The sequence below is a fragment of the Hipposideros armiger genome, unplaced genomic scaffold (assembly GCF_001890085.2).
Source record: "Hipposideros armiger isolate ML-2016 unplaced genomic scaffold, ASM189008v1 scaffold_939, whole genome shotgun sequence".
NCBI classification, from domain to species: Eukaryota; Metazoa; Chordata; class Mammalia; order Chiroptera; family Hipposideridae; genus Hipposideros; species Hipposideros armiger.
This window is the reverse complement of record NW_017732289.1, coordinates 381915-392532: the sequence shown is the minus strand read 5'-3', so window position 1 is coordinate 392532 and position 10618 is coordinate 381915. Positions and strand designations below refer to the sequence as shown.

General features: G+C 41.3%; 1 protein-coding gene across 11 annotated transcripts in view; it reads right to left on the bottom strand.

Moving 5' to 3' along the window:
• Positions 1 to 1159: 1159 nt before the first annotated feature.
• Positions 1160 to 10618, bottom strand: part of NTNG1 (netrin G1) — a 304059-nt gene continuing 294600 nt past the window's right edge. For all 11 annotated transcript variants that reach the window (XM_019630750.1, XM_019630752.1, XM_019630755.1 and 8 more), the window contains one exon: positions 1160 to 4017. In XM_019630750.1, the coding sequence (XP_019486295.1) occupies positions 3782 to 4017 (236 nt within the window). In that variant the 3' untranslated portion in view covers positions 1160 to 3781. The remainder of the gene's footprint in view (positions 4018 to 10618) is intronic.

Genomic DNA, 10618 nt, shown 5'->3' with positions numbered 1-10618 from the left:
AACTATAGGAACCATCAAACTGTGGCCCGTATGCCCTCTCCAACCTGTACCTTTCTTTATGTCACTTGGGTGAGTAATTTGTTGCCACTTAGCAATTTGACTCAAGTGTACCTCAAGGGCATGTCCAGGGAGATCCACCAGGCAGGGGCCAGGACAAAAGTCCCAATGAAAACCCATACACCGTATGTCTAAATATTTAAAAGTTATACATCAAGCTAATATAGTGTTAAATAAAATATGTTCCATCCTGCTACTTTGACACCAATGCTTTGATAAGAATTGGAAACCCAGGTAGAGATTTAGAATGTTTAGACTGCTCAGAGTTCTGTAGTGGACCCCGGCCCTGAGCAGCCTCGCCTACCTCGCTCCCACCTGTAGCCCCTTCTTTTCCATCCCTGAGCTCTGGTTTTCACTGCAAGGGGCCTCTTCTCACTTACATATGAATTCCTCAGTGTGTACTCCCAGGCTCAAGTCACTAATCTACTCACACACATCCAGCTTCTGCCGCCTCTTATGCACTCATGATGCTGCCTACTTCAGGTGTTGGGACCCCCAGAAGAGGTGCACATGCACCCTAAGAGTGAGTGGAGAACATCTGGTAGGAAATTCTAGGGTCCCGGCTACTGGGACAAAGTGAGAGTAGGAGCAGACTGCACCCCTCTAAGCAAGGGCTCCCCTTTGCTGGGCTGAGGTTACTCTTCTAGACTGTATGGGGTGGGAAACAAATCACTCCCACATCACGGCAGGGCAGTCTAATCACTTTCTTATAAATGTCAACACTTTCCATAGAGCTGAACCATTGGACAAAGATCTCTTTGAAGTCTTATTCTCATCAATGGTGTTGATGGGCAGAATCGCGTTTTGACTTTGTGGTGAACTCGGTAAATTAGCTCGTATACAAGACTATATTCATCCACCTTAAAGGTTGATCCAAGTAGAGACCAAGCAAGAATTAAGACCTTAAGCGTGTGAATAACTTAGTACCCAGATTTTACCCCAACTCTTTTTTAAGACATAATATTGTAGATGACATCAGCTTTGTAAGAGTGCTGGAAAGCAGCAAATAGGATCCTCGGAGTTGGGGTTTCTTCAAAGGAACACACCTTTTAGAGGAATCTGAGAATCCAGATGAAAAAGGACATTTTATTTCCACTGATGATATGCCTAAAAGTGAGTTTTTATTAAAAGCAGATCACATCACCTCAGGAAATTCAGAAAACTATCTCTAAATACACTGAACGCAAGATATCCCTCATCAATTTAGATTCTTATAGCTCCATAAAGATAAAATGCAGGTGAACTGATTTCCATCAGGCCTTCATTAAATTTTAGAATGCGCTTTCAGAATCCCACGTATTGAGATGTGCAGTCTGATTCCTGAGCATTGTGACAAAGCCAGGAGTGGATGATGATAAAGTGCCTCGTGGCTAGAAATCACACGGTCTGCCTTTGGTTTATGCTAATAAACTATAAGACAACTTAAATTCCAATTTTAATATTAGAAATCCACCTCATTATAAGTAATCTCAAACTCTGTATGGTATTGGCATTTTCATGGGTCTTCTTTGGTGAGCCTGAAATATAATTTGCTGTTTATACTTCAAATGTAAATCTCCGATTTCTGGTTGGCTAGTCTGGCACGGAGCGAGGGCTCTAATTTCTTCCCATCTTTTCTTATTTCTTACATCAAAAGAGACGATTTGAATAACAAACATTCAATTGACTTAGACATGGGGTGGCAGGCAGCACAGGCATTACTACTTGTTTACCTTTTATTGCCTGCTTTGAATTGGCTTTTTCTGGGAATAAAACCAATAAGACAAGCTGTTCCTTCATCTAGTTTTTAGCCAGGTTATTTATCGGAGGACATTTTCCAGTGCCTGTTTCAGCAGGGAGTGGCGACAGGGTGAAGGATTCAGCCCGGCAGTAGCCTTCCGACCTAACACTATCATAGGTTATTGCTCTACCAAGTCCTGTAGGACTTCATTGTCCTTAAGACTCTGGCTTGGGCTGATAATTGGTTTTGATTCCAGGAGGTGCTGCTGCTGACACATTTGTAACCTGTAGGACAGCAGTGTGCTGGGAAGGGAACACACACTGTTTCAGCCGCCTTGAAGCTTTGCAATGGTTCTCCCTCCACCCTCCTCCCCGTGCTGCCTTGCACAGTAATTGGCCTAATAAAAGGCAGAAACAAGAATTTATTACACCTTGGGCGGTACTTAAAACAAACTTTATTCTCAGGAACAGCAGTTATGTCTGCTTGCTGCTGTGTATTTGATATTTCGTCTAAATACTCAGTCTAAATATATTCAAAGTCAAATTGCTAATACTCATTGTCCCTGCCACTTCCTTAGTTCCCCATCATATACTGCCTCTTATGATACTCCATGTAAACACTGTATTTGGAAAGATACATAGATCACCATCCCTAGAGTCACATGATCATATCAATCTGTGAAAATAGCATGACTTAAAAATAAAAGTCTCTTAATACTCTGCCAACAGGCTTTGGCATAATCTTGGCAATCACTTAGATTTTTTTTTTTCTGTTATAATTTTCCCAAGTGGAAATAGTCTCATATTTTGCAGAAGTTGTCCAAGCTAGTGAACATCATTCCATCTTCCTGGGTACTAAATTCGTCAGCTGAATGTATTCAGTCCACATAGAAATCAGTAAAGTGAGTGTGAAACTGCTTGGTGGCTGCTCCTTTCATCTTAAGAAATTGCAATACAAATTCCTGAAATCATTTATGCAGGAATTTTTATTCTTTAAATCTTCCAGTGTTAAAGCAACAAGAAAATACTTAGAATGTCCTTTGGTGGAATCTTATTACACTTGTTATATATGTAAACTGATATTCTTTGATGCCAGCACGTTCGTTGCCCTTACAGAGAAATCTCTGCACAATGAAACAAAACAGAACGAAAGAGGACAAAGTAAAATGTCAGTCTTTGCTGATTCGAATTAGATACATGAACAGATTGTCTGGTAACACAAATTGGCAAGATTACAAAAAATCTACATATTACAGTATTTCAAGAAAAATAACTTCATTTGAATACAAAAGGATAGATACACTTTCTTTTTACCTAGCGCCACTCTTGGACAGTGGATGTGTGCTCGCACTGGAATGCCTCAGTGCTGCAAAGATATACAGGCTATGACTGGCTTGAGCTTCTGGAGGGGGCTGTTACACATGTGCATTACTAACATCAGACAAAGAAACCTTTCAACCAACAAGGGTTACAGAGCAACGTTCACTAAAGCACAGGTTGGAAGGGATTCAGGGACTGAAGCAGGCCAATATGGCAGCTTGTAACTGGTGTCCTTATACCCACAATGCACTGCCAGCAAAGAACACTCCTATTTGGTTGGTCCACGGCACTGGGCCAAGTGGTACTGGGGCGCACCACGTGATAGTAGCAAATATTGTTAGGTTGGTTGATTTGTTATTTTTTGTGTGTTTGGTTTTTGTCTTTCCTGTTTGGGGGGCTGTCCCAGCCTTTCCAATCGGCAATGAGCTCTGCAGCTGGCCATGTGATCTGCAGTGATAATATCAACAGCTGCCAACTCCTCTGGAGTCAGAAATTAACAGTCTTGACTCGGCTATGCTGTCCACGGCTGATAAATATGGCTTAGTTCAGTCAGACCTTCTTAGTTAGTACACTGTGTTTGCGTGGGGGTGTCTGCGTGTGTGTTTCCTATGTTAGTTAGTAGCAAATGCTTGGGTTGTGTTTGCTTCCCCACTGCACAGGCCCGTCTGGGGGTTGGGCGCGCCTCCTAGAACACCAGGGGGCCGGCTGTCACCAGCACAGCGGTCAGCAGCAGCAGCAGCAGCGTCGGGCGGCCATGCGGGGACGAGCCCTGGCCGGAGTCGGAGCTGCAGCTGCCGGCCTCCTCGCATCGCAGCTTCTCGCACAGGATGCCCGTGTAAGCGGCCGGGCACAGGCAACGCACGTTGTTGTGACACGTCCCTCCGTTCTGGCAGTGCTGGAGCTCGTTGTCGCAGACATTCGCTGCAGAACGAGGGGGAGGGGAGCGGGGCGCGGGGAGGACAAGCAGAATCAATTTAAGTTCATCTGGTACATCATGTTTTCAGCTTTAAAAAAATCTCTATCGATCTTGCCCTCCCCCCTCCCGGCCACAAACCAAGCATGTGACTCCAATTTCCAAACAAATGTAGTTTGCTGCCTTTGTTTTCATCACATTAGTTCTTTTCATATAGATTTTTGCTGCAATCTGGGATGTTATCATTGTCCATTTCAGGCTATGGACTACAAAGTAACGTGATACTCCTGGTTTGGCAGTAGCTGCTTCTCTTCAGGGAAGTGGGACCTGTGGTGACCTTCGGGGGTTTTAAAGGACAAGTGCCCGATACAAGAATGCAGAACTTTGAAGCCAGAAGATGGTAATTAAAATGCAAAGCAGTATTGCTAAAATGACCAAGAACCTCTAAGGGGTGTGCCAGTCTCCCTGCCGGTGATGCTGGCTGCTGCATGCATGAGGACAGGAGCCGGCACCAGAAGGAAGGGATGGGACAGGGCAGGCAGCATGCTGCAGGCAGGCGGCAGCCAGATGGGAAGAGAGAAAACTGGTTCACAGGAGTGTGAGGAAGAGGGTCACTGCTCCCGACAGCCTGTTACGAGTTATACTGTCTTGCAAATTTGGGAAGTAGAGGCCAAGGTTACCATGGTTTTCGGGGATAATAATAAATGCAATGGTGAAACCCTGATTACCAAAATTTCATTCTTTTCATCAATTCACAGCATCAGTTTGCATAAATGAGGACAAGCAATTCCAGAGACTAACATTCATTCGTTGTCCCTGTCATGTAACTTTCATCTCCAATAATTTCTTATTTCTTCAGAGTCCTGGTTATCCTCATTAATTCCATGTTTCCTATTCTTTTAGATAATCAAGGTTTCACTGATTTAGCAGAATGTTAAATAGAACCCAGGGAAATTAAAACAACAACAAAGAGTAAAAGAGCCAAGAACACTTCCCAGCAACATATGCTGCTTAAGCACTTAATATGTAGACCCATTCTGGAATGGGCTGTGAGAGCAGAGCAGAAAAAGGAGCTTTTTGTAAATTATAATATTTTTCATTTTTTAAAAGTGTCATGGTCAAATTTCCCCAGGGGTACCACATGAATTAAACACACACACACACACACACACACACACACACACACACACACACACTTCTCATCAAATGCAAAGTATTTAAAAAAAAAATAACCCCTCTCCCCCAAGTAATACAATGGAGAATGTTGCCTTACCCATTCTCATGTTCAATAGTCATGTCTTTTTCAAAAGGAGCTTTGTATATATAACATGCTAATGCTCTGTGTGCTAATGAGCTGAGAAGGAAATGGTGGTGGATGCTCCCAGAGTTAATAACAAAGTGGCCTAACAGCGCCCTGTTTCACCACCTCCCACACAATTCCTTGGAGACTTCTAACACAGGTGCATAATGTATTGGTGTAATTTTCACATGTACCCACACTTGCTATTTGTAAGTGTCAGAAGTGACAATTAGGCCTACTAAATCCTTCAGGCTCAAAATCTTGACACACAAGGTGGTGTTCCAGCTATAAATGATAGAGCTAATGATTATGTAAGCTATCCCTCATTGGATGGTTTTAAAATCATAAGTATTAGACCCAAATTATAGTATTTTATGAGTCATGGTTAAGACTGTCAAGAAGCCAAGACTAGAAGTGTTTAGATCATGGTCAAAACTGACAAAACTCTGTCTTTCTGTTTTTTCTTTCTTTCTTTTTCTTTTCTTTTCTTTTTTCTTTCTTGTTTCCTTTTTTTCTTTTTGGCTGTTGTTAATTTGGAAAGCATACATAGGTTTTCAGGATTTTGTTTTGCTTACACTTCAGGAAATATCTGTTTAATTGGGACAACATGGAATAAACAGATCCAGATAACTGTTTTCATTTAAAGTTAAGGATTCTTGGCATTTCTTGTTCCAGGCAGCAGATTGCTGAATGGGATATTTCCTTTCATTTGGGCACTGGGGGTAGGGAAATATCTGTTCCATCAATATCGATAATTGCTTGCCTTGAATAATTGAGAAGAAATCAATAGTTAATTAAATATCACTTCCTTAAAAAAAAAAGAGCTATTTGCTTCTTCTTAGACCTGAATATAAATCAGTTATTGAGCAGAGGTTTTGTTTTTTCAAGAAGTTGGTGATTAAGTTAAAATTCAATACTTTTCCTACATTTAAATAATCTACTGGTTAATCATGATTTTGATAAATTTAATAAATACACAAGGAACAGATGTAACCTCATGAATTGGGGGAATATATTTGCTGTAAGAGATAAACAGGAAAAAGAAACCTAGAATATATATCATTACTGTAGAATTCCTCTAAGACATGCTACATGTGGTCTCTTGATTGTGCTATTCTTTCAACAGATAAAAGAACAGGACCATGTGCACCGAACACTGTTGCAATTACATGCTAGAAATCCATATAAACCTAACTGGAGACCTTACCTACTATTCATAAACTTATGCTCCATCGTCATGTCATTTTGAACCAAAATTGTGCTTCATGAATAAACTACGTGGCTAACAAATATCATTGAGCTCGTCTTCAGCATATGAAACCTTGTACTAAGTATTACGAAGAAATAAAAGAAATATAAAGCATGCTCTCTATTCTTATGGAGTTCAAGCCTGGTTGAGAAGATAAAATATGTACAAGAAATGATCTAATATTTAATTCACTAAAATGCCCTTATCAATTCCATCCGTCCAGCTCACCCAGCATATCTGTTGTGTGCCAGGCATTCGGCTAGATTTTATGGTTGTAGCTCTACCTGCCCTAAAGGAGGTCACATTTGGCAGAAAACAAACAAACCAATGAATATATGCAGAAATGATTATGATACAATATAAAAAAATACTATAAAGGAAGTGTTTGCAAACTGCCAGGGGAACTCAGATGCTGGTGTAAATAATTACTTGGGGGAAGATTAGAGAACTTAAAGGAAGGAGAGTGTATTTGAACAGAGGCGTGCATCAGGCAGATATCGGTAGAAGAGCATTATGATGGAGAAACCATACGAGGAAGGCAAGGAGACGTGAAACAGCACTGCGTTGGTTATTAAGCAATTTTTTTCTCAATTCTAAACCCACCCTTCCTTCTGATGTTGAGGCTGGAACCCTGCAAGTTGTCTCCTGGCTTCCTCCACCCGCAGGGATCACTAGAGGGAGCAGAGAAGGTAAAAGGAAGGAGGAAGACATCTCCGTTTTCCTGTTTCATGGCTCTTCCTAACAGTGCTGCCCCAGTAAAGGCCCTTCATCCCAACAGCAGCATTTGGTTTCGGGGCTCGGCTTTCTCAGAATCAGCTTCGTCTCGCCCTTGGAGGTTCCTGCACCAACCTGGCAGCATTCCTTCTTAGAGGTTTGAGGTCCAGCTCCAAGGGGCCCCTGCTCAGCATTTCGAAAGATACTACCCTCCTCAGATCTGTGGGGTCTCTCCTCCAAACTTTTGTTTCTAATAACCCCATCTTCTTCCCTGTAATCCCTCAGCCCAAGAGTGATAGTTTACACAGTTACAATCTCTGAGTTACTTCAGTGTCCTCTAGTTTTAAATTCTAAAATACCTGTTTTAACCATTTCCTTTTATATTCTCTCAGTTAAAATACCTAATCTGGCTTCCATTTTCTCACTGGATCCTGAGTGAGAGACACAGGGAACATGTTAGTGAATAATGAATGAACTGGTATGGCTAGAAGGATGGACGTGCAAAGGGAAAATAGAGGCTAGAAAGGTGGGCTGTGGCCTAGTTGTGAAGGTTCCACATAACATACTATAGAGTTTAGATCCCAGGCAATGGGACGCTGTCAAAGACCTGTGGACAGGGTGCTGTTTTAAAGGAAAGTAAAAGATGTAGTTAAACCAGAGAAGAAACAAACTGGAAGCAAGGGTACCAGATACTTCCGCAGAATGGGCTTGGGCTGAGTTAGAGCAATGGGAAGAAAGAGACAGATATTTTTGAAATGGGTAAGAGAGATTCAGAGGTTCTTATTTTTTGGTATTTGGATGCATCATAATGTGATTTATTAAGAAAAGAAGATTGGAGGAAGAGTTTGCTAAAGGAAGAAAATGAACTTTTTTTTGGACCTAGTGTCCTTGAAAGGTCTGTAGGCTTTTCTGCAGGAGTCGTGTAATTAGCAGGAAAAAACAGTTAAAGGTTCAGGAGATAGGTCACCCAGGGAACACAGATGTGGAGCTGGGATGATGGTGGTCATTGTTACAAAGGGTGAAGTGAAAGCAATAGAAGGTCGTATCCTGGTAGAAGTCAGGTTAAGTAGAAATAAAGATGGAGGCAGAACACTGAAGAGTATCAACGCTTAAGCCATAGGAAGAGAAACAAAGACCATGAAGGATGCTAAGAAGAGAAGATGTCAACAAAATGCAGTGATCATATGAAGGTATAAAATTAATCATAGAGGTCTTCCTGCTGCAGCTGACTGTGTCTAGGAATAAAGAGACAGACTGGAAGAGGATGAGAGGAAGGGCATTTTGAGCTGTGCAAAGGAGCAATGCAAAGTAAACATTGCATGTTCTTGACTGAATCTGGCAGAATGGATTTTGAAATAAACAGTTAAAGGACTGGAGAAATTTGAGGAATTAATGTTTAATAGAGGTAATTGGTTGCCAGTCTAAAGTAGTGATTTTTCAACAGGGGGTCATTTTTGCCTCCCAGGGGACATTTGACGTTTTTTTGGTTGTCACAAGTCCAGAATGGGCATGCTAACTGACCTCTAGTGGGTAGAGGGCAGAGATGTTAATAAGTATCCCACAATGCACATGACAGCCTCTCTACAACAAAGAATTATTCTTCAATTAATATTGGGGTAAAAGGATGAAGGTCTGGCCCAGGGTGCCACAGTGCCAGCTATAGCAATGAAGATAAGTATATTGGGGAAAGGAGAATGAAGACACCCTGGTGATTCTAGATCAGAAACAGTTACTTCCCAGGTGCGGAGCCATGGGAATTAGAGGCAATGGTACGTACTAGAAGTTGAAATGTAAGAGTGGATTATCTTCCCGGGGGTGTAAATACAAAAGATTGGGATCTAAGGAAGACCCTTTAGTATCACCCACAATTAATTAAAGGATAAGAAGAACCAAAATCTCCCTCATGTAATTTGCTCTATGTTGCTCTGACATGAAGAGCAAATTTAGAGCTTGAGGAAAATTCAGAAACTCTAGATGAGGAAACCGAAAGCAATTTCAGGTAGAACTAGAATTAGAGCCCAGGTCTCCCCGTTAGGAGAAATGCAGTAAATGGTGTTGCACAGTGCTGTATTCTGTGCTCCTCGGGGCGATAGAAATAAATCTTCTGTAGACCCTCCGTCAATTTTCAGCTGCGTTGACTAGCAGCTCTGCTCTCACACCACACTGTGACCAGGTGAGGTCTGTGTGAGTAGCATTAGGCATCACATCTTCTAGAGTTCTATCACATTTTGCAGCGCTCCAAATACAAATCAGCTCAGACGTAAACTAGAACCCCAAATATCGAAGATCTAGTTAGGGAATGGCGAATGATGCTGTACCTAACCTCCTTCCTCCTTCCCCGGTACACAAAAGACACAAGTACTTGGGCTTGGCACTCTCTTGCACTGAACTTCAGAGTTCCTGTCAACACAAGCTTTGGGGCATCCGCCACTAGTTGACAGAACTGGTAAGAGGATAAAACCTCCCTTAAAATCCTGGCATCTCCTCCATTTCATCTTGCATGTAGCTACAGATTAAAAATCCAAGTAGGGCTGGATTTCTAGCCAACATGCACCTCGCAGTTAGCATTCTCTTTACTTAGTGCTCATCTGCGTGGCTCTGCCTTAAACTGAAAACTCTGAACTTATTTTATGAAGTATTTACATGAAACATGTCCTGATTTTCTCATCGTCATTGACAATCTAAGAGGATGCAATCTCACTACACATGGAAGGTTCATCTTTAAATTCAGTATGCAACACTTGATCCAGTATTGGAGGCAAATTGTTATTTGCTAGACACAATTCTTTTTATTATGATAAAATATGATTGCTAGATATAGGAAAAGCTAATACTACTTTGATACTGGCTTGACTATATTCTAAAGCGTCATTTTACCATTGATAAAAATAATTCATTTATGGTATGTCTAATATCACAACATAGAACCTATAACCTCTTCATGTTTCAAAATTAGGAATGCTTTCAAGTGGAGTACCCAAGATAATCTGTGGCCCCTGATAGATAAGGTTATAGTATTAAATGTTAGACTCAAACAGAGTTATCTGGCTAAAAGATGAAGTGTGGGGTCTTAGCGGGAAGGCTGAAGACAGCAAGGTGTTATAATAACTCTGATCACAGTTTCAGTAAGCAAGCCACACCAGTAGATAAATAAGCTCCCACGATTGCTATGAGTTTACAAAAACACTTAGAATTTCCACAGTGAAAGAAGAGGCATGAGCGGAATTTCTTCCTCCTTCTTTCACTTCTTTTTACTTATCCTGTACCTTGGATAACGAGAGTCACAGGGATGTAGCTAAATTATTCACTTATTTACCTTGACTTTTGTAGGTTTCTTGATTGTCAT